The 24,353-nt window shown below is 36.0% G+C and overlaps 1 protein-coding gene across 3 annotated transcripts in view; it reads left to right on the forward strand.

Annotated features, from left to right (window-relative positions):
- The window catches only part of RABGAP1L (RAB GTPase activating protein 1-like), a 521,731-nt gene that overhangs the window by 85,101 nt on the left and 412,277 nt on the right, over positions 1-24,353 (forward strand). For 2 of the 3 annotated variants that reach the window (XM_004688498.2, XM_004688499.2), the window contains exons 7-9: positions 3,839-3,949; positions 17,677-17,743; positions 23,547-23,649. The exons of the other annotated variant lie outside the window; for it this stretch is intronic. In XM_004688498.2, the coding sequence (XP_004688555.1) occupies positions 3,839-3,949; positions 17,677-17,743; positions 23,547-23,649 (281 nt within the window). The remainder of the gene's footprint in view (positions 1-3,838; positions 3,950-17,676; positions 17,744-23,546; positions 23,650-24,353) is intronic. 3 annotated transcript variants of the gene reach the window in all.

Below are 24,353 nucleotides of genomic sequence, written 5' to 3' on the forward strand. Positions count from 1 at the left end.
GTGTTTCCTGCAGACAGCAGAATGATGGTTTCTGTTTTTTAATCCATCCTGCAAATCTGTGTCTTTTTACTGATGAGTTTAAGCCATTTACATTTAGAGATAATATTGATATACTGGCACCTACATTTGCCATTATGGTCCTTCTGTATTTTTACTTCTTATTTTGAACTGTTCTTGTTCATTCTTCTGTTGGATTTGGTTGAGGGCTTCTTGTAGTAGTTTTTGGAGTGGGGGTTTAGTCATGACGAATTTGTGGAGTTTGCTTGTCTGAGAATGTCCTTATTCTTTCTTCATAAAGGAAGGAGAGCTTCTCAGGGTAGAGTATTCTTGGTTGGCATTTAATGCTTTGGAGTTTGTTGAGTATGTCCCTCCACTCTCTTCTTGCCTGTAGTGTTTCTTCGGAGAAATCTGATGTCAGCCGGATCAGTTTCCCTTTATAGGTTATTTGTTTCTTCCCTCTTGTCATTCTCATTATATTTCCTTGTCTTGTATTCTTAATAGTTTTACTATGATGTGTCTTGCTGTATTTCTCCTTTCGTCATGGTAGTTTGGTGTTCTTCTTGCTTCTTGGATATCTACTTTCATCTCCTTCTTCAAATTAGGGAAGTTCTCTTCTATTATCTTTGTGAATATTTTCTCTATTCCTTGGCCTTTCTCTTCGCCTTCTGGGATACCTATAACTCTGATGTTTCCTTTCCTAATGGCGTCAGATAGCTCTTGAAGTGTTTCTTTGTTCCTTTTCCTTTTTACTTCTCCTTTTTCTTTTTTAATTCTCTTTGTTTCTGTGTCTTTGAGAGTGCTGATTCGTTCTTCCATTTCATCTATTCTGTTTTCATAACTTCCCCAGCATTCTTTATTTCTGCTAGTGGCCTTTTCATCGCCTGCATTTCTTCTATTTCCATTTTTAATGTCTCATTTTCTTTCTTCAGGTCGTTGATTGTTTGTCTCATATTTCATATTTTTTTTTTCATTTCTTTCATTCATTTCCTTGTTTGCATTCTTCAACTCCTGGATGGCTTGCTTCATTTCATTTTGTCTTTTTATCATTATGATTCTGAATTCTTTATCTGGTCGGTTGAGTAGTTCTTCTTTTTCTTTGGTGTTTTCTGTTGACTGATCTTTTTGTGTTGAATTTTCCCCCTGTGGACTTGCTTGAATATTTGTTTGTCTTCTTTTCCCTGTTGTGTATTTTCTAATACTTTCTATTCGCTGAGACACGGTGTTGCTATTATTGACTGGCATTTTTTTTTTTTTTTTTTGGATGTTCTTTCTGGAATAGCTGAGGGTCTTCCAGACATTTCAGTTGTGGAGGGTATTCTGAGTTGTGTTATTTTCCCCAGCCCCCACTGTGTGTAATTGTGTCAGTTGTCTCAGCTGGTAACAGTCAGGGGTCTCTTGTGTTGTTCAGCCTCTTTTAGTAACACATTGAGGCTGTGTTTCTGGAAGGTATCTGTTGATCTTTGTAGCCTTCGGATGTCCCAGGTTCCCTCTATGCTTGGTGTGCCCGTGGTGGTTATGATGAATTAGAAGTGTTGTAGGTCTCCCTGGAGCTGGGCCTTTGGCTGAGTTGGTGGCTGGCTATGTTTACACTCTAAGTACTGTGAGCCTTTCTGGCTCAGAAGTCTTTGGGCCTCTGTTGTGGGGGTGGGATCTCCCCCTCCCCACAGGAGTGCAGAGGAGTGCCAGAGGGCTGAAATCCTCCCAGCTGAGCAGGCTGCCAGTCCTCCCTCTGCTCTTTCAGGGCTCTTTTTGTTTAGTCCAAACAGTCCCTCCCTGAGCAGTGCCTCCCTACTGCCTGAGGTCCTCTCACAGAGCCCAGCTATATCTCTTTAACTCCAGGGTTTTACCACAGTTTTGTGGGTAGATGTGGTAAGCAGGTAGACCCCTTAGCAAGTCTCCCCATTTGAGGCACTTCTTAGGGCCTCACTATGTTGAATGTGCCCATGGAAGATTGTTAAAATTGTTGCATTATCCTAGGGTTGGGCCTGTGGTTGGGTCCTGTCTAACTGTTTTTTGTTTTTGTTTTTGTTTTTTTTTCCCCCCTCTTTAACTTAGGGGCTTTGTGAGTATTGTTGACCACACCCTAAGAATGGCACCAATACCTGACCACATCCTAATGTTGCCTAGTCTCAGATCTCTGTTGTGGGGGCAGGAGATGTGGGTAGGGCTAGAGGGGCCCCAATTGCCGGTTCCTCTTCTCTGCCTCTCGGGCTCTAAGTAGAGCAGTTTATTGTTGCTTTTTCCCTGTCTCCCCTGCCCCCCCAGCAGCTTGGGATCCACTCACCTAGCTGTGTTGTCTCAGTTTATATCCAGGGCTTTGTCAGGGCTGCTGGGGCAAAGGACGGCTACACCTCTGTTGTTGCTGGGGCAAAGGACTGCAACACCTCTGCGGCGTATCCTGGGGTCTCTGGTTCCGAGCTGCAGCCTTTTCCCACAATTTGGTTTCCTCTCCCAAGCTGAGTTGTCTCAGTTTATCTCCAGGGCTGTAGCAGGGCTGGAGCAAAAACCTGCTGTAGCTGTGCTAGCAGCTGCAGTTGCAGCCACAGTCACTATCCCTTTAAGGCGCTTCCTGGCGTCTGGTCACCCAGATTTTTAAAGGAGCTGAATGAGTAGGAAGCCACTGGCATTCCCCATCAGAGTTGCAGGTTTCAGCTAATCTTGCCTGTGCGTCTTCTGGTTAGGGATTCCCTTATGGGAACTCCCCAATCGGCAATTCTTCCTCAGTTATCTTCCTTCTAGTGAGTCCAGGGCGTTCTCATTTGGGTTGAAACTCGTAGCATGTAAGTCTATAGTCCGTTTTTATATATTCCCGTGCGAGTTTGGATGTAGTCTCCGCATCTTTATTCTGCTGCCATCTTGCCCGTTCCGGAGCTGGTCAAGCTGATCAGTGGCTTTGCTTGGCGCCCAGGTGGCATCTGCAGTTTCAGCGGTTTTCCCTGTACCCAGGTGTTGAGGATCAGATTTGCAGTCTTTCCTCAGCCTGGACTCCACTCACTGAGCTGAGCCATCCCCCTTCACCTCCAGGACTTTAGTGTGGGGCAAAGCGGCTCCTGCAGCCCACCGGACTTCCAGGCACCTGGGTTTTCTCTACGGTTCCCTTAGGGAACTCCCCAATTGCCGATTCCCCCTCAGTTATCCACCTTCTAGTGAGTCTAGGGTGTTTTCATTTGGGTTGAAACTCGTAGTAAGTAAGTCTATAGTCCATTTTCAGTCCTCAATTCCTATACAAACCTGGACCCAGTGATCTCGGTGTCTTTACTCTGCCGCCATCTTCTGGAAGTGTCATTATTGATCTTTTTATAGATTACAAAATTGGATCTTAGGACAAGTAAGTAATTCAGTGTATTTTCCTATAGTCTAAGTGTTTATTACCTTAATGAATTAAATTGTTTGTATTACAGTAACATGTTGTTTAAAGTAAGGTCTTTTCACTTCCTTTTGACTTCAGTTTCACTGTGTTAAAAGTATTCATACCACACAACTAGCTAAACCAGAAATGTGACAAGTTAAAAAAAAAAAACCTTTCCTAAATTTGTTAAGTTTACAAATTAAATTTGAGGTACCATGTTGTCACTTAAAAATATCTTGGTTAGCCTTGTTAGAGAGAAAATATAAGGCTGTAAGTGTTGTAAGTCAAATTTAAAAATTATTAAATTTTTTTGCTGACTCTAGAATTTGTAGTTGATTACTTTGTGACAAGGTAAAGAGTTTATTACATTTAAAAAATAAGAGTTGTTTCTTAAATGCTGTTTTTCATTCTGACATTGTATAAATTATCGGTTTATTATGTTAATATTTTAGCAACTTCTATTTCCCTCCCCCCCCCCACATATTTTAGTCCTGTGCCTAAGGACAGAGATAAATTTTATTTCAAATTAAAGCAAGGAATAGAGAAGAAGGTCGTGATTACAGTCCAGCAACTTTCTAACAAAGAATTAGCAATTGAAAGGTAAGCAACTTTTTTAATATTACCAAAAAGTTTTACTGCAATTGTTAATGCGCTTATTAGTCATTTTTTTTTTAAATTTCAGCAATATTACTTACTGTGGCTACTCACTGTACTTTATTTTCTAATTTAAAAATGAGGACAACTTGGTGATGGATGTGGTCTGGTAACATTCTTGAGTGTGGCCTATACCTCTAAGTCATACATATGTTATAAACCCATGTTATTGCAATGGAAAAAGTAGGGATAAGAATAGTACTTCTCCCAGTTAATAAGTTAGATGCCACTTTTTTGAAATGGAAATAAAATTTCATGGAAAAATGTCAGTTTATGGGGAAATACACAAAATTGTTCTTTTGACCATACTAAGAGACCCTTTTGTTCTTACATACTTTCTTTAGGAAATGTCTTTCCAAAGAATATCTTTTGTTTACTACAGTATATGTGTGAACTCGCATAACTTTAGCATTCACATAGTAATTTTTATCTCCAGATTTGTCAGTTAACCCAATAACAGCCTTTCCTCCCTCTAATGCAGAATTTACTCTAGAATCAGATGTTTAAACTGTATGACTTCAGCTTTTTTTTTACTCTAGAAACATCTCTCTAGTTTTTCTGTCTTTCATAACAACATTTTTTGAAGAATACATCCCTTCCCCCTCTTTTTAATATAACATTGTTCATTTTAGATTTAGCTAATACTTCTTCCCGATTAGATCCAGATTATTTATTGCTGCTTAGATAGTATTTTTACCTTCAGAATGAATAACATTTGTAGGTACTGCATAACCTATTTATATCTTGGTGATGTTTTTTTATTGATAGTCAAGGTGTCTGATTTTTTCACTGCAATTACTTTTCCCCTCCTATTGTAATTAGTAAGCAGTCTTACTACATGAAAATATCTTCTTTTTACCAAATCTCTTCCTTAATTTAGTATCCATTCATTATTCTTATCTAACCTAGTTTTTATGATAATGGTTGCAAAATAATAATTTTTCATATTCTCAATGGTTTTGGTGTTTAAATTGTCCCAGAATTTACCAGTAAAAACCCCTTTCAACCCCATGTCATTAACATGCACAACACTTATTTCTGAATAACAAAGGATATTGAATAAACCTGTGTAACACAGACAAAAAGTATTAGGTGTTGAGTAATTTAACTTACAATAATATTTAAGTCATTGAGTTTTATGATTAAATGGCATATTATGCCGTTACTGTAATGGCTAGTACTAGCTAAGCTCAACTTCATATAGAAGCCTTAATGAATATAGATGAAATGGTTAAATGCCTAATTAAAGTTTACTTTAATTTGCTTAAATGTTTAAACATATACTTTAAATATATTAAATGAAGTAATAACTTAGAAACATTTCTTTTACCCACTCTCAGAACTTCATTCAGATGTTCCTTAATGACCTTCACCATCAGTTTGTCTATCATCACTTAAGCTTTTTTTGGATAATCTTAAAGCATCCCCTCCATCTGCCCCCCAAATTACCTCAGCTTCTATAAAATTGTTTGAAATAAAGCATTTTATAGAAATTTTACCAAAGCCACAAATATCCAGTTGTTTATCTCTAGGGTATTTAAAAGATATATTCCATATATAACAACTTACTATATTGGTTTCATTTTAGCAACACTAGTGATGAAGTAACAAAGAGCTAGGGGTTCGTGGATCCAGCACTAATTACTAAATCCATGCTAAATTTCTTTGTTTCCTTTTTCACTTTTTTTGTCAGATTACTTTTGTCAATAGCCAAACTAAAATGAACTGAGATTGCTCTAGGCTAATTGCTCTTTCTTAAACAGTACATTGTTCACCATGAAAGAATTTCTTGTGATATAGGAAATTTTGTAAATATTCATATTTATCTTTTTATTTTGAAAAAGAACACTTTGCCTTTTATTGGGTCATATGTGGTTTTAGTGTTAAATCAAAATATAAGTGTTGGAATTTAAGGTAACCCAGTAGGTGGCAGTGTTGTCAAGAAAATGCTTAACATCTTTGCATCCTTAACACTGCTGCTGACAAAGTTGAGTTGTAAGATAAATCATGAGTGTTATAGGAGGCCTTTCACATACATAATTTTGGCTTATCTTCTGAAAGAGAAAATAAAATTTATCAGTTTTTTTTTTAAGATTTATTTATTTGTGCATACAGAACTGGGGTACAGGCCAGAGGCTTAGGGGTGGCGAGAAGCTTCACCAGAGACAGGGTGGGGAGCAGAACAGGCAGATCCACGAAGTACACTGCTGAGGGGAGCAGCAGGTGGGCCAGGAGAGGTCTGCCACGCCATGTGGTCACCTCCGGGACAGGCGGAAATCGAACTCATGCGGAAGTGGCTTTAGCTTCTTAGTGCTGTGCTTTAACCCGCTGCGCCACCTGGGAGGGCCAAATTTATCAGTTTTTAAAACAACTTTTTATCATGTAAAACCTCCAACATAAAACAAAAGTAGAGAGAATAATATATCAAAACTCAAAGCATATACATCATCAACCTTGAATGTTAATTTTAATTATTTTGGCTTGTTTAAAATAAAAGTTTTTGTCACAAAAGAGGGCATTTCTTTGTACATTCAGAAATTCAGGCCTTCCTGAGACATAGAAATTTGGCAAATTATACTGTCTTGACCCCATCAACGTCAAATACTGTGTCATTTATTCCAGAATCTTCAACATTAAAGACAGTATTTGGAACACAAAACTACTTAATTCTTACATAGTACTTATCGGTGCTGCACACCATTTGTGGTGGTACCTGTGAAGATAGTTACAGTTACTTTTTATTTTATAGTTGAGGAAACGGAAGTACAGAGAGGTTAAATAACTTGTCCAGGTTCATACAATTAACATTTGAACCATGTCCTTCTGGTGCCAGAATATAATCTGTCTGTTGCCTCTTTTTAATAACTTGTTAAAACACATGAGTAAAAAGAATAACATTTCTATAAAGTTAGATCATCGACTAAATTCACTGTATTATGTAAGGAGTAATAAAACATTTGAGTCTGATAGAATCCTGCCTTCTTTGGAGAGCTTGGGAAGTTAAAATTCTTTTATCTTGAAAAGTTCTATATTCTATCCTCTTCTCAACCACATTTAAAATTTATTTAGGGACTGGGCATAAGAAAATCAATAGTAATGCTAGCCAGCATTTATTGACCACTTTTCTGTAATGGCCATTGTACAGTTTGTCATAAAAGCACTTGTGGAAGGTATCATTGTAATCCTGCTTCCTTTTCAGCCCCCTCCTGGAACATAGAATTAATGAGGTCAAGTAACCTTGATCACTTAATCAGAACTAAGCCAGGGTTTAAGTCAAGGCCTGATTCCTGAGTGCATAGTCTTTTAAAACTATACTCTCCCCAATTAAATATTGATTATATTCTTAGTTTAAAATTAATCAAATCATCTAGAAAATAAATGCATTGGTATTTTTTGTTATATTTACAGCATAATTTGAAAATATTTGGGGCATCTGTGTGATTGTTCAGTGATTCAATTGTAGGGTACCATTCCCTGGGAGAAAATCTGATTATAGCAGAAAACCCAGCAGTAATAACTGAGAGGAAAAAGCAAGATGATTGTAATCTGAAATGCATGAGAAAAGTGAGGTGTCAACCTAATTATTGAGAGGCTCCATCTAAAAAGTGTGAAAGTTTGTGCAGATCAGATCAGGTCACACTCTTCCAGTTGTTTCCAAAACAGATGTGGCAATTATTTATGCCCCTGAACAGTTATCCCATGGGTTTTAGAATCAACCATTTTTACACCATAGGAAAAAATATTAGAAAACATTATCTTGCATATTACTAAGTTGATGCAGGTTTTAAAATTTTATCTAGTGTTTAAAATTTTTACTAGAACTACTTATTACATAGCACAAACTGATGGAATAGATTGCTTGTTATGTTTGATTCCCAAAAGTGGGAAAATTTTCAGTTTTTGCCACATTAATACTTTGAATAGTTGAATTTTGCAGGGTATTCATATTTTGTGATAAAAAGTTTCAGGATAAAAAGTAATATAAATTTAGATAATGAAGCTCTTTATGATTTTGTTTTTCATGAATCATATTTAATGTTAAGCTCTTCTGAGGGTCATCTATTGAGTTATTCTAGCTCTTCTTTTTGCCATTTCTCTGGCAAATTGTTTTAGTTTTATTCAGGAAAAGAAGCTCCAATCACTGACTTCAAGTTGTTTAGATATTAAATATCATCTAGCTATGTTTTATTCTTGTAATAAGTTATGAAAACTTCTAACAAAGAGATTTAGATTTTCCAATAATTTTTCTTAAAGGACATCATTCCTCTCTATCATGACAATAAGAAAATGTTAATGGCTCATAGCTTGCACAATTTTTTTTCCTTTTGTACAGTATTTTCAAAGCTGCTGATTTATATTTCTTGAGTTTTTAAAAAAATAACAGGAAAATAATCTTTCCCCCTAAGGCTGGTCATTTCAAGTGACAAATTGCTAGAGAACTGTTAGGCACTTTGAAGAGTAGATAATATAAATGAGTTAGCTTTGGACTGGATCTTGTAATTGGGACAGAATTTTCAGTATCTTCCATTGCTGGCTTCTCCTGGCACCCAGTAGATGGAAGTGGCACTAAAGTGTGAATATTAAATATACATAATACTTTTCAGTATTGTGTTTTAAGAACTATTTTTTATATTAGCAATGAAAACATGCACTGTTTTCTATAACATGTTTTTATATGTTAAACTAGTCTAGATATGTTAATGCTCTTTTTAAATTAACCTTTTATTTGAGTTAATTGTAAACTCAGAAAATTACAATAATAATACAGTGAGGCATCATGGTATCTTCCTAGTTTCCTCTAGTGATAATATCTTATATAACCTAAGTACGATATTATAAGTAGGAAATTGATAAAGTACAATCTGTAGACATCTATTGGAATGCCTTTTGAAAACTGTTGTAAATCATAGTATACTTTTATAATAAAATGTGATTTCTTAATTCACTGATTTAAAAAATTTAGATTTCTGACCTGAATGTTCAGTAACTAGGAGATGGGGTGTATATCCTATGCCAGTTACCAGTTTTATTGTTTCTTGGTTCCAAATCTTTCCTCTTACTAATCTCTGATCTGCATTAGTAGAATGCACACTGTTAAACATTTTCCTTTGCAGCAGCACATATTAAAGTCTCCCAGTAGAGGGTACTGGAGAAATACTACAGGAAGGACTTTTCTTTCTGAAACATGTGCTTTGTTAATTCTCACTTTTGTTAACTCTCACTTTAAGATTATGGGATAATTCAGCGGTGCTCTGCACTAGCTACTTATCAAGTATCATAGTCCCTCTGTGAACTTTACTGCTAGACATTTTATACATGTCAAAACTTGTTGCTGGAGGAGTTACATGTGTCTTCTATGACCACACTGGAAGAGGACTCAGAAGCTTGTGCCTGGTTCCCTCTGAACTTTACCCAATGTGCTTTCTTCTTTGTTGATTTTGCTTTATATGTGTTTATCAGGGGCATAAATAGACAATTATGCAATGAGTCTTCTGTGAGTCCTTATATCAGCAATCAGGAATAATACTTAAAAATTAATGTTGCCCTCTTTGGGGTGTATGTGTACCTTCTGCTGATTATAGGAAAAGGGTATTTGCTTAATTAAACGTCTCTTTATGAAGACATAGGTTTCTTCTGTTGGACTTTCAGAAAACACTCTTTTTTTAAAAAAGATTTATTTATGCACACAGAACTGGGGTACAGGCCAGAAGTGTAGGGGGTGGTGAGAGAATTCACCAGAGACAGAGTGGAGAGCAGAACAGGTGGACTGACAAAGTACACTGCTGAGGGGAGCAGTAGGTGGAACAGGAGAGGTCTGACATGCCATGTGGGTCACCTCTAGGACGGGGATCAAACTTGTGCCGAAGTGGCTTTAGCTTCTTAGTGCTGCATTTACCTGAGTGCTGCATTTACCCGCTGCGCCACCACTGAGGAGCAGTAGCATTTATGAGATGAGGTTCTGAAGTAAATATGCATTTAGATTTACATTTTAGAAAATTCATCATCTGAGAAGTATCTTTGAATACTCAGAAGCAGTTATCTTTTCTTAATTCAACTAAAATATCCTTCTCACTCATATTATGTTCTCCTTTTTATCTTCCATCAGTAATAACAACAGGGTACCCAGAATTCTACATTCCTTTGGTAATATTGCCCCTTCCTTAAGTCACACACCTTAGTTGGTCAAGACTGGAATAAGGCAGGGTACTCCAGAGCTCTGCATGTACTTGTAAAGGTCCTTCTTCCTACCCTAAACATTCAGTCTTGCTGAAATATTCTACTTTTTTTCTGTTTTCCTAAAGACTTGTGATAAGTCAAAGACTCCTGGATTCTCCATCAATGCTCAGATCCTGATCCCCACTTTGTTGTATGTCCCATCATCTTGTGCTAAGAATTCCTTTACCAATATTTAGTTACCTACTTGTATAGTCATACTCTAGAACTTTTTTTTTTCAAAGATTTATTTTTATTTATGTATACAAAACTGGGGTACAGGCCAGAGGTGTGGGGGCGGTGAGAGGATTCCTCAAAGACAGAGGAACAGAACAAGTTGACTGACGAAGTATACTGCTGAGGGAGCAGCGGGGAGGGGGGGAGGATGTCAGGAGAGGTCTGCTGTGCCATATGGGTCACCTCCTGGGCAGGGATTGAACTCATGATCAAGTGACTTTAGCTTCTCAGTGCTGTGCTCTAACCCACTGCACCGCCAGGGAGGGCCTGAACTTTTTATTATTAATAACTTTACGCCCTTCATAAATTCAGTTTTAGGTATCTTACTCTCTGATGACCATCTCTTATCTCTCTTATTCAGGAGAAAAACTCTTATTTTTCTCAAATTCATTCCTTCCTATTTTTCTCAAATGGTGGTATTTGATTCCATCAGCACTAGTAGTCTATGATTATACTGTGCTTTACTCTTCATTACCCACATGCCCCATGTTTTTACTTTTTTCCTTTCTAATTTAAACTCCATTATCTGTACTTATAAATTTTCTTTACTCTCTTTCCCATCTTTCTTTTTGACCAGTATATTCATAACTGTAGTTGTTTTAAGCTTTCTCCTTCCTTTATACTAACATGTATATAGTACTTATTGATCTCAGTTCAGATTCACGATCAAAACTTCAGGTGTACCTTAGTGTTGCTAGTTATTTCATTTTCCTAGATAAGCTGTTTCATTTCTTTCCTAAACTATGTTATACTTTCTCTTTAACTTCTGATTGTCATCTGGGAGAGGGCAAAACCTTGACTAGATTTATTTAGAATCTGAGTATATAGACAGGCAGTTCTTTGCTGTTAATGTTATACACAGATTTTATGTTACCATGGTTTAGGTTAATAGTACCCCAGGCACATTTCAAATTTCTATTACATTGATGCTTTAATTTTGAGTAATTGTATAAGATACAAACTGTGATGTTAGTTCTTCAGTCTACAATCATAAATATAAGATCAATGATCAGTTGTATAACTTCTTTGAGAGTTTGTTGATGATTGGTCATAGTGCATCTCTTATTTAATTCAGTCATAGAGCAAAATGTGTTGCTGTTTTGTCTCTTCCTTTTCCACTGATAAATTCACTTGAACATGTAAAAATGACATTTTACAAAAATGTGTAATTGAAAGAGTTGGGCAACAAAGATTAAAGTGCAGCAAAGAAATGAAAAACAATAATGTTGAAAATGAAATTTCAGGTGATCTTAGAAAATTCAAAAGTGGTGACAGCAAAATGAAGGTAGAATGAAACCTAGTTCTGTATGAAGGTATGGTACAAGCCCCCCTCCTCTGCCCCCAGGGGAAAAAAAATCTGGTGAATGTAAAAAACAAGAGGAGACACCTTTCTATCTAGTTTAAATTTCATTAGGAATAGAAAGCTTCTTATTATTAAAATAAAACATTTACTTCTACTTTGGCTTGAGGATTAGCAGTGAAAAACAAAATTCCAATTAGTTTTGTAGTAGTAAAGCCAAAGTTTTGAAGTTAGTTACCACACTGAATAAAAATAATAATTACAAGGAGACCGGAGATCTTGGTATATTTATCTGAGTTTTAGAAAACATTAATTTAAAAGTATGCTACTGAAAACATTCACCCATGTATGTGGAGAAGCAAAATTTCCTCTGCATCATACAAGTAACTTTGTAGATGTAGATGGAGTCATAGAAGAAACAGCTGACTGTGGCAATGTTGACACTGCTGCTCTTCAGTGGGCTGCAGATTTGCAACCAGAAGAACTGAGTGATGGTCACTGGGTCAGCCTAAAAGGGGAAAGTGATGGTGATGAAAAGGATGACTGTTTCAGAGAAAGTGGTGCCAGCAAAAACTTTCCGTTAAAGGAAATCTTGGAGATATTTTACAACATAGAATTTTTAGAAATATATTGAAAGCTGATTCAAACTTAGAAAGGAGTCTGACAGTTTGCCAAGATATAGCAAAGATGCTTATTCCAAATTGTAAGTTGAAAAGAAAACAAACACTGTTCAAACTAATGATAACTTTTTTCCCAAAGAAGTAAAATAATTTTCAGTGTTTCTAAGTGAAAAAAATTACAAAGTACTAATATATAATTGCTTGACCTTTTGTCCCCAATCCCCTATGTATTTATAACTGACAGTTTTTAAAATTTTGACAAAAGTATTTAAAGGACTTTGCTTGGTTTCAGCTTGGCAGGTGGTTTTTTGGTTCCACACTGGTATTCACAGTGAAGAGTACTTGTGTATCTCTTTCTCTACTTGAGAAAGAGAAAAATAATTGCAACAATTCTTGTATATGGATACACTTCTGGCTTTTTTGTTTGTTTTAACTTCATTAAGGTGAAACTCATTTAACTTGAAGTGAGATTTCAACTTTTGTGAAATTATTCAGGTCTTAATATTTTTTTTTGACTGCTAATTATGCTGAATTTTGGTATGTGTATGGATACCAACTTGGTGTTAAAAGTTGTTTTGAGGGCCCTCCCTGGTGGCGCAGCGGGTTAAAGCACAGCACTGAGAATCTAAAGCCGCTTCCGCATGAGTTCTATCCCCGCCTGCCCCGGAGGAGTCCACATGGCGAGGCAGACCTCTCCTGACCCGCCCGCTGCTCCCCTCAGCAGTGTACTTCGTCGATCTGCCTGTTCTGTTCCCCACTCTGTCTCTGGTGAAGCCTCTCACCGCCCCTGAGCCTCTGGCCTGTACCCCAGTTCTGTATGCACAAATAAATAAATCTTTAAAAAAAAAAAAGTTGTTTTGAATAAAAGCTCACTGGGGGTGTGGAAAGCTAAGCTTTCTCTTACTAATAGTGGCAGTTGTAATGATACTTCATCAGAAAATGAGAATTTGACATTTGTGATGTTCCTAGGATCACATAATTTTTTTCTACTGTTAGTTATGGGAGGTGTCAGAATATAATGTAAAAATACCATACATTTTTGGGGTCATAGATGTACCATAGTTTTGGGGTCATAGATATGGACCTAAGTTGCAATCCTATAACTTGATAGCTGTGCAGCTTTGGCAAAAATAATTTCTGCTTTCTGAATACCTGTTTTATCGTTTGTATATAGAAGTTGATTTGAAATGTAAATGTAATAATATGTGGTATTTAACTTAAAGTTAGCACAGGGAATAAATAGTAACATAATTATTATGATAATAACATGATAATATCACCATTTCATTCTGAGGAGGTTTGATTTAAAATTTGGGGTCAAAAGTCTCTATAATGGTGGGTATGTCTAATATCTGTTTTGTTAACTTTCTTTAATTACATCTGTCATGGAGCTTACCATACCAGGTTGGAATTCCCTGTTTAGTGCTTTTCTTTTCCCTGCCAGACTATGAACTCTTTGAGAAACTAGGTTTTATGGAAATTTGCTTTCTATCTTATTTGTAGAGTTAATAAGAGAAGGTTGAATGCTTTGAATTCCCCAATGTAACACTTAACATTCACATTTGGTGTTTGTGCTACTAATAATATCTAATTACTGGCATGTTATTCCTAATAGACCCTGCTTGTCTCCATAGGAAGCCTGTTGTGCTTTAATGAAGTATCATTTTGAAAATGACTAATACAGCTTGATGGAAAAAATTATTTAATTTTAACACTGGAAGAAATCTTAGAGTTTATGCATTATAACTTATTTTCTAGAGGAGGAAACAAAGGTTCACGGCAGTTAAGTGCTTTCACTAATGTCACACTGCTGACTGGTGGTAAGAGTTTTTTTATAACCCAAGAAAAAAAACAATACAACAATGATCAAAATAAAGTGATATGGGTTGCCATTTAAGGAAAATTCAAACTTCCAAACTACTTTTGCAGTAGAATTTAATATAGAAATATCATATTTAGAATATAAAATTTTACCCACTTTACCATTTACCTGCAAGTACTTGACAACAAAATAATGTGAAGGTTTAAATTTTCAAAAAGTGTGAAAAGAAAATTATGAGCAATACATTCCAAACTGTTTACATTGATTCCTAAGGGAGCTCAATTGGAGAGAGAAGGAAGAAATTATTCTACTTTGGTGTTCATTAACTTAGTACAATGAATGTGTAATAGTTTTGTAATTTAGAAATTCTATAATGCTGAAAAATGTTCTTAAAAACACCCATGGCAGGGCACACTGAAGCAAGATAGGAACTGTTAGGCAAATTTTCTGTCTTCCTTGACCAGACTTTTCAGTTGGGAAGATTAAATTTTATATCTGGAAAAAAATTAATGACCATGCTTAGCAAGAATTTGAGTCCAGTAGAGGAAATCTACAGTGATTACATAATTAATTAACAGTTAATATGTAGTGTTTGTTACAGGATTTCAGAGGACAGAAATGGAAGTGGTGGATAATAATCATATTTAAAGTGTGAATGTCAGTGTATAATTACTTCTGTTGTAGATTATATGTTATTCAGTGGTAAAATGTTTGGAAAGTTATCCTCAGAGCTTATCAATTTGTCCCTTGTTGTGTACGATATTGTTTTTGGATGCCAAAAAGGAACTATGAGTAAGGTATCCTCAAGTGCTCAAGAGAAGTATATGTTGTCTTACCGCTCAAAAAGTTCATATTTATTTTTTAATATCTTGTTCTTTAAATTGAAGTAGCATTAGTTTGCAGAATTATATAGGTTTCAGACGTGTCGCCTTGTAAATCAACATCTGTATATTATGCTTGCCAACAAAAGCCTTGTTCCCATCCATCACCATCTGGTTCACCTCTTTTTCCTGATTTATGCATCTCCTCTTCTTCCTTCTCTTCCGGTAACCATTGTTTAGTTTTTAGTCTAAGGATTTTTGTTGTTCATTTGGCTTGTTTACCTACCACATGTGAGTGAAATCAGACAATGTCTCCATCTGACTTATTTCACTTAGCATAAAATACTCTCTGGCAGAAATTCATCTTTTTTAAAATGTTAGCTCTGTATATAAATACCGTATCTTCTTTGTCCATGTATCTGTTAATGGTCACTTAGGTTTTTCCAATTATTCTATTGTGAATAATACTTGTGATGAACAGGGGGTGCTTGTATCTCTTTGCACCAGTGCTTTTATTTTCTTTGGATAATAACCCAACAGTGAGGTAGGTGGGCTATGTTATATTTCTGTTCTTGATTTTTTGAAGAATCTCTGTAGTTTTTGCATCAAAGTACCTTCCCAACAGTAGTATATGAGGAATCTGTTTTCTCCATATTTTTTGCCCACACTTGTTTTTTTTTTTTTTAAAGATTTATTTATGCATATAGAACTGGGGTACAGGCCAGAGGTGCAGGGTGGTGAGAGGCTTCACCCGAGACAGTGGGGAGCAGAACAGGCAGATCAAGGAAACATACTGCTGAGGGGAGCAGCAGGCGGGTCAGGAGAGGTCTGCAGCACCATGTGGTCACCTCCAGGGCTAGTGGGGATTGAACTCATGCTGAAGTGGCTTTAGCTTCTTAGTGCTGTGCTTTAACCTGCTGCGCCACCAGGGAGGGCCCGCACTTGTTGTTTATCACCTTTTTGATAATAGCCATCCTCACAAATGATATCATAGATGAAATATCTCATTTTGTACTTCCCTAATAATAAGAGATGTTCAACATTTTTCCATGTGCCTGTTGCCCATCTATAACCTCTTTGGAGAGGTGTCTGTTCAGGTTTTTTTCCTTTTTTAAATTAGGTTATTTGTTTTTGTTTTTGTTTTGGCTAGTGAGTTTTGTGAGTTCTTTATATATATTGGATATTAACCCCTATGGTTTATAAATATCTTCTCTTACTCAGTAGATTGCCTTTTTGTTTTAACGATGTTTCTAGTTTGTTGTGGACCCATTTGTTTAATTTTTGCTATTGTTTCCCTTGTCACTGGAGATGGGTTCACAAAGATGTCACTAAAGCTGATGTTGAAGAACTAACCTCATATTTGGGTACAGCCAATTATTTAATCTTGTTCATAATGAAATCTTGTTCATATGGTTTATACATATATATATGGGTGTGCGTGGATATGTGTGTGTGTCTATATATGTGTGTGTGTACACATATACACTAAAGATGTACTAGAAACATTAACCTTTGGAAATAAGAATCAAATTGAACATTGACTAGTCAGTTAATAGTACTTTATAAAAATTCACATTTAATTTATATTCTCTACCATTTGTATAATATATTTTTAAATTGTAGGAAGCTACAATAAAGACTCCAGTAGTCTAGGTATGCTTTGTGGACAGGATACTGGATAGGTCATATTGCCTCTTGAGTTATAAGATATACTTAATAATTGTATAAGTTTGACTACAGTGCTTAACTTCTCGAGACTTTTTATTTTCTCTAACAAGCAAATACAGTTTTTTTTAGAAGTTTATTTTGTTGGAGTAAAATTAGCTTACAACATTGTATGTGTTCAGAGGTATAGATTTACATTTGTTTAGAGTTATGTACCATACCACATCCACCACCAAGGCACCCAAAGTTCTCCACCAGCAGACTTTATGATTTTTACTTAGAAAGTGGGAATAATAAAAAATTTTAATAAACACAAAGATTTTAGATTCACCTGAATTTTATCGCTTCTGAAAATCCTTTACAAATAAAGTGATAGTGCTGATCCTGACACTTCTTTAGCATCAGGAAGCACACAGAGTAAATAGCTGATAGTATATAGTATGTTGGGCAATATCTTGACTAATATAGTAGTACATTTGGGGATGAGTTTCATGTAATTTTTTTCGACTTAAATATGCAATATTATAGTCAGTAAACACAGTCACATTGAGGGTTAGGGTAACTGATTGTTATTGCTAATCTGGTTTTCTGATTTAATGCAGTGAGAGAGCACTGTGCCAAATCTTTTTTAAAAAATTCTTATTATTTTATGTAATTGAATCAGTTGATCTTGACTTATATGTTTGGAATAACTCTTAGGGAAATACAGTCTAACTTACTCATAGAAGTTAATCCATCTGTTCATAGTGTATTTTGTTTTAATCATCAATTTGTGACAGTTTCTGAACATTGGTAATCTTCTACATGCAGATATAAATATTTGGAAATTTAGATAAGCTATTTCTGTGTGATTCTATTATGTACCTCAATTTTTTTGCTATATATAAAACTAAAGCAATTTATAAGTAGAGAACTCAGATTGTATATTATTATAAAAGAATTTTTGCTCATCTTGATACCTTATTTCTCATTTCTTTCTCCCTCAATATTTTCAGATGTTTTGGAATGTTATTAAGCCCAGGTCGAAATGTGAAGAACAGTGACATGCATTTATTGGATATGGTAATGTTAATTTTGAGCACCTCAACCAAATATAGTTGATAGTTATTTTATATTTTAAAAGTACTTTATTTTGAAATTTTGTTATTTTGTCAACATTGTTACTAGATTTCATCTGTGTGATAGTAATAACTAAATTTCAGAATTCAAGTTTTAAGATTTCTTACGAGGGAGAAATATAGGCAATTTTCTACCAGGAAATTACATACAGATTTATAGCAAGTGAAAAGTTCTGTCTACTGACTTGCTTCCTTCTTAGGAAGAGGTCTTTGAGCCAAAAAAGATACTTGTATCAACAGACATATCCAGAGTAGGTGTTGTACCTTTCATTATTTTAATGCATTGTTATTAATTTGAATACTGTGGTTGATGCCTTTGTTTTCTTTGAAAACATTTTCCTTTCTGAATTTCTTCTCCTGATTACTTGTCCTTAGAAAAGTATGTTTATTGTGGGAGATGTATTTATTTAAGGGATGCCCTTATACATTAACATATATATTGAGGAGGTGTTACTTAATATAAAAATAGCAAAACATCATAACTTTTGACAGTAATATCTAGTATCATTGAAGCTAATGAAAACATTTGCTTTGCTATTTGAAAGTGTTATGGGAAATAATCATCTAAGAGTAAGTATACAATCTTTCACTTATTGAACTGAGAATTTTTTTTTTTTTAAAGATTTATTTATTTGTGCATACAGAGCTGGGGTACAGGCCAGAGGGTCAGGGGTGGTGAGAGGCCTCACCAGAGACAGAGTGGGGAGCAGAACAGGCAGATCTATGAAGTACACTGCTGAGGGGAGCAGCGGGCGGGCCAGGAGAGGTCTGCCACGCCATGTGGTCTCCTCCGGGGCAGGCGGGAATCGAACTCATGCAGAAGTGGCTCTAGCTTCTCAGTGCTGCGCTTTAACCCGCTGCGCCACCAGGGAGGGCCAGAACTGAGAATTTTTTTTAAAGATTTATTTATTTATGCAAACAGAACTGGGGTACATGCCAGAGGTGCAAGGTCAGTGAGCGGATTCCCCAGAGACAGAGTGGGGAGCAGAATAGGCAGATCTACTGAAGTACACTGCTGAGGAGAGCAGTGGGCGGATCAGGAGAGGTCTGCAGCACTATGTGGGTCAGCCCCCTGGTGCAGGGATTGAACTTGTGCTGCAGTGGCTTCCGAGAGCTTCATAATGCAGTGCTTTTAACTGGTTGCGCCACCAGGGAGAGCCCAGAACTAAGAATTTTTTTAACTGAGGTCTTTTTATATTTAGTGAACACAAGCACTATGTTTTCTTCTTTCAGTTATTTTTTTGCAAATGTCAATTAAATATCATCAACTTATCAATTTTTTTCTTTGAATTATTTCATGGTAATATCACATTGATTTTTTGGCTTTTCTGGCTCATTCAGCCTATTTGAGCACTAGTCATGTACTGAGCATTATATGACTTTCTGGTGTTACAGATAGGGTATATCGCATGTGCATCCTTTGTTTTGTGGTGGAACTACACTTTTTAAGTAAGTAGCTGCATCATAGACTTGGTATAATGAGCTACAGAATACAGAGGAAGTACTAAAAGGATAGTAAAGTAAGGACAACCAGTTACATTGAATGTGGAATCAAATCAGCTATTGATCATCTCTTCCATTCTTCGTTACAACATGCCAGTAATGTGTTTTTACCTAAGGCATGCCATAGCATTTTGGAGCCCTGAAGTTGCCATGAGGAGATAGTTTGGGAATAGTAAAAATTTATAAGCTGCTAGGTCCTAAGTCATAATTCATCTTTGAAAGATTAAGATGAATCAGTGGCAGAGATTTTTTTCCTTAAATGCAGATTATAGAATTCTAGACGGTGCATGAATATCTGAGATCCTGTTATCTGTGAGTTTTACTTAAGAATCTCTACTAAAATCAACAGACTTGTCACCCTGGAAGTTCTGGAAAGAGAAGTGGGCTCATCTGTAGAACAACTAGTTAAATGCTGACTTCTCCCTTTTGAATATTTTCTAATTAGAAAGGTCAAATTGTGAATTTTCTACAAATTTATAAATTTTGTTTAAGATCTGCATGAGTCTTATTTATAAATAAAAAACTTTTAAAATCACAGTCAAAATACATTTATGTGTATTCTATACATAGTACATATAGAAATCATAAGAAATAAAGTTAGTTAGATTTTATTAGGGCTACAAAAAAGAGTCACTTTTCTCCTGTTACTAAGAATGTATTTGATTAAGATTCTTATAAGAATAAGGAAATGAGAATTTTTGAACCATAGCCATTGCTACAAAGGAAAAACTTAATAGCAAGATACCAAGAAAAGCTGAAAATCAGTAGTCATTTGTGAACTGAACACAATTTAAAATTAAATTCCTAGAGACGACTCGGAATGTTGGTGGATCTTTACAATTATTGACACTAGTCTAGTACCTGAACTCACAGTTATAATATGTTTTACATTGTAGTAAAGTATACTTGTAATCTATATGTGCCAAAAACTTAAAAAATTTTATGAAACAATATTTAATCTTCACATGTGTGATGAACTTTATTTTTTTCTTCTACTTGATTAAAAAGTTGAGTTAAAATTCACTAAACTGATTTTATGATTCACAAATGGACCATAAGATTCTATTTGAAAAACACTGAGCCTGTAAGTTACATTTAGTTTTCCTTGCTGGTGCTCATAGGCACAGAGCATGATTCCTGTTGAACCCTAGGTATTTGATATTCTTAAAATATTTGCTTAATTAGGCCCTCTCCTGGTGGCACAGCGGGTTAAAGCACAGCTAAAGCCACTTTAGCATGAGTTTGATCCTCTCCTCAGAGGTGATCCACACAGCAGACCTGTCCTGACCCATGCGCTGCTCCCCTCACCAGTGTACTTTCTCAGTCAGCCTGTTCTCATTCAGTCTCTGGTGAATCCTCTTACCACCCCTGCACTTCTGGCCTGCATCCTAGTTCTTTATGCATAAATAAATAAATCTTTAAAAATATTTACTTAATTAATGAATGGATTAGCATGAATTTAATATTTTCTACTCTTTGATTATCACACTTAAAAAAAATAGATTTATTTATTATGCATACAGAACTGGGGCACAGGCCAGAGTTGCAGGGCTGGTGAGAGGATTCACCAGAGACAGAGTGGGGAACAGAACAGGCAGATGGACAAAGTACACTGCTGAGGGGAGCAGTGGGGGAGATGAGAGATCTTCTGCATCATGTGGGTCACCTATGTAGCTGGGATGCAACTCACACCTAAGTGGCTGTGGCTAGCTTTGCAGTGCTTACCTTTAACCTGTTGCACCATCTGGGTGGACCCTTTTTTTATAAAAGATTTATTTATTTAGACATACAGAGCTGGAGTACAGGCCAGAGGTGAGGGGGTGAGATGATTCACCAGAAACGGTACGGGGAGCAGAACAGGCAGATGACCTGAAATACACTGCTGGAGCAGCAGGTGGGTCAGGAGAGGTCTGCCACGCCATGTGGGTCACCTCTCTGGCTGGGGATCAAACTTGTGCTACAGTGGCTGCGACAGCTTCATAGTGCTGTGCTTGAATCAGTCATGCCCCCAGGGAGGAGCTAATTACCACACTTTTCTAAGACATTACATTTTCCTAAGTGTTTGCCCATCAGCCTCATTGTGTTGATAACTTGACGATAGTCACAGTTTACTGCTATTCTCTGCCTTTTCAGCTCATTTGAGCATTGCAAGCTGCAGTATTTTCTTTGTATTTCCTAGGCTATTTTCTTAAGAAATGGCAGGTGATATAGTTCCAGTCTGGCATAGTTTGGGCAGAGGTTTTAGTTATCCAGATGTCCCTTACTGTTCTGATCTTTTCAGTCTGTTGGAGGGATGGGGTATGGGGTGCAGCCATCAAAATCTGGAAACACTTTTCATCAAAAAATGTGCAGTATCTTTATAATGGGCTGGGGGCAAGCCGGGCCATGTGATAGTAATGTCTAGTTTAATAATAGAAATGACAAACTTACTGAGAAGAAACTTTAATTGAAACTTTTTGTTGTATAATAATAAGGTAGCTTTGCAGTATGTACTACTTGAAAATAAAAAATATGGTTGTTTAAATTAAGCATCATAGGAAGCAGAGTCACTTTGAGTACCTTAAAGATAGAAGGTTATTGATTTTTAGGAAACTGTTTCTGCACCTATGAAGAGGTCTCTGGTAGCTGGTCTTTCTGTCTGTCTTACCTCCCTCCAGGGTTTGCTCTACCTGCTAACTGCTTTCTTATTTAGACTTCTGCTCTCTCTCACCTCTGCTGCCTTTGCTTTTTGGGCCTCTGATGCTCTGCCTCCCATCTTTCTCCTATACCCTTTTCTCTTTCTCTTTTCTTTCCTGACTTGAGTCTTTATATTGTCCATTCTCTACCCCAGCCTTCTTCCCTTTTTCTTTTCTTTCCCTTTTCTCTCTCTCTTAGTCCTCCTCTTCTCCCTCATCTCTGTCCTTCCTGTATACGCCTTTGCCTTTTGATTGCATCATTATTTGTGTGTGCATGTATGTGTGTGTACACTGAGGACCATGAGTGTACTTCATCTCTAGAGTTGCCTGCATTTCAGCTGTACAATCTCATTAGTGAAATACTGCCAATACACTAGAGTAATAAAAGTTGCAATTCCTTGGACTGAAACAGTTTTGTAAGGATTTAGAAAAGAGTCTGTGCAGGGGTCAGATTGAAAAAAAAAATGTTTTTCTTCTAGTCTTATCCTTTTTAGCACAGTGTTCATAATGTGAGGAAATTAGTACATAAAAGTGAAAGTGTGACAAGTAATACTCTTGTGTGTATGTGTATTTGTATGTTTTGTGCCATCTTGGCCTCACCACATGCACATGCATATATACAACTTGATGTGAACTTGCTTTTACTACAGGAGTTGGTAACTGCTTTAGTGATAGTCAAGAGATGGCTTTGTAAAAATATTTTTTTTTCAAGATTTATTTATTTATGCATACAGAAGTGCCAGAGGTACAGAGGGACAGGCCTGAGGTGCAGGGGGGTAAGAGAATTCACCAGAGACAGAGTGGGGGAGCAGAACAGGCAGAACAGGCAGGAAGTTCACTGCTGGGGGGAGCAACAGGCAAGGCAGGAGGGTCTGCTGTGCCATGTGGGTCACCTGTTGGGCCAGGATCGAACTCACGTGGAAAAGGCTACAGCTGGCTTGCAGTGCTGCATCCTAACCCATTGTGCCACCAGGGAGGCAAAAGAATCTTAAAAGAAGTGAGGAAATGAAGACGAAGGGAAGGAGGGAATAAATGTAAGAATAGAAGCAAATAGTTAATATATTTGGGTGTCTCCCAATTTTGATTTATGATGGTAAAATATGTGAATATCTAATAAATAGGACAGTATTAACTTTAAAGTTATTAATTATTTAAAAGTATTAAAGTTAGAACATTAGAAGAAAAATAGTAGATTTTTATTTTGTGATTAATTCAACTATCTTCAGTGAGATCTCTACCATAGTTTTAATAACAACTATGTACATTCTTATTAGTATGTGAGCTTTTGACAGTCTAAGATCAAGTTAAATATAATGTCATAGCAATTTTATGTTTTTGTGATTCACTGTGTAAGTATATCTCTTTTATCCAAGAGATATGAATTGCTAAATAGAAACTCTGAAGAATGCTGTAGGAGAAAAGAGATGCCTTTGTAGGGTGAATAAAATTTACAAGGAAAATAAATCTGAGTTCAAATTTAATGAGTTGGATTCTTTAAAATAAGATGTGATTTTAATTTAAAGTGGTGATTTTCTTGATGTATATAGATTTCTGTTCGAATTCTTATAGGAATCCATGGGGAAGAGCTATGATGGGAGAGCATACGTTATCACTGGCATGTGGAACCCTAATGCTCCAATATTTCTGGCACTTAATGAAGAAACCCCAAAAGGTGAATTTTCTTAAAAGATTGATTACTATTTGCTTAAAATTTTATATAATGGACATGTTGTTTTACCATGTTTTTTAAAATCTCTGTTGCTCATTTAAAATGTAGTTTTTCTTATGAATTTGAAGTTCCTTTTTATACTTTATGCATCCAAGGGGAAAACTTCAAGTATTTAAAAGAATCCCCCTCAAAGATAATGTGAATTAATTTTGTTAGATTATATAAAAAGTATTTTGTGTTTCATATATCATTTTATGTTTTATTTGTGGGGAAATGATAGAAGAATGATGAAAGAAATGAGGGAAACAAATTCTGACATTTTGTATATCTCTGATAACCTTTACTTTTTTTCTTATAGATTACTTGTATTTTGTCACTCATTCTAGACTTGACCTTAATAATGTATATGAACAAAATGCTTTTCCCCTAGTTGTTTGCTTTTTCATTTTGCTTTTAATGTTTATGTTGAAAAGAATTTATAAGTGGTAATAGTTACCATTTCCCCATTGTGTTTATTTTTATTCCTTCTTTCTCTAGATATCTATTGCCAATGTTTTGGGGCCCTTTAAACTAAAATATAAAATTTTACCTCATGAGTTAGAATCTTACAGTGTGTACTTTACAAATTTTTATTAAGAAAATAGTTTGTTTGATCATTAGTCTTATGTTATTTAGTGTATGCCTACAGTAGCCTTTTGTTTTAAGAC

Source organism: Condylura cristata, unplaced genomic scaffold (genome assembly GCF_000260355.1).
Source record: "Condylura cristata isolate star-nosed mole 26May11 unplaced genomic scaffold, ConCri1.0 scaffold00024, whole genome shotgun sequence".
Taxonomy (NCBI): domain Eukaryota; kingdom Metazoa; phylum Chordata; class Mammalia; order Eulipotyphla; family Talpidae; genus Condylura; species Condylura cristata.